The sequence below is a fragment of the Eimeria mitis genome, genomic scaffold, assembly GCF_000499745.2.
Source record: "Eimeria mitis Houghton genomic scaffold, Emh_scaff2604, whole genome shotgun sequence".
NCBI classification, from domain to species: Eukaryota; Apicomplexa; class Conoidasida; order Eucoccidiorida; family Eimeriidae; genus Eimeria; species Eimeria mitis.
The window spans coordinates 965-1419 of NW_013570946.1; the positions used below are offsets into that span (position 1 = coordinate 965).

At 60.0% G+C, this 455-nt stretch overlaps 1 protein-coding gene across 1 annotated transcript in view; it reads right to left on the minus strand.

The window, feature by feature from the left end:
* Positions 1–455, minus strand: part of EMH_0056180 (adaptin, putative) — a gene marked incomplete at both ends in the record, with an annotated part of 7280 nt that overhangs the window by 295 nt on the left and 6530 nt on the right. The window contains 1 exon segment of the mRNA XM_013497331.1: positions 1–453. Coding sequence (XP_013352785.1) covers positions 1–453 — 453 coding nt within the window.

Below are 455 nucleotides of genomic sequence, written 5' to 3' on the forward strand. Positions count from 1 at the left end.
CAGCAAAAGGAGACAGTCAAGATCCCCCTGTCTCCTCCTGCTGCAGCTAAAGACAAACGGCAGCAGCAGAACAGCTGCAGCACGGAGTCGCCACCGCAGCAATGCCACAGCTGCTGCAGCTGCTGTTGCATTTGCTGCTGCTGCTGCTGCTGTTGCATTTGCTGCTGCTGCTGCTGCTGCACGCTTTGTGCATTCGATTCTGCTTCAGCAGCTGCTGCTGCTGTCTGCTGCGGTAGCCGTTGTCGCGGTGCGTCTCCTGCAGCAGCAGCAGCTGGTGCTGCTGCTGCTGCTGCTGTTGCTGCTGTTGCTGCAGCAGCAGCAGCAGCAGGCTGCTGCGCTGCAGCAGCAGAGTCCGGGGCGATTGCCTTCCTGATGACATTAAACTTTTTCTTGCCGGCAGAGGCCCAAGGGGTTTGCTGCTGCTGCTGCTGCTGCTGCTGCTGCTGCTGCTGCTG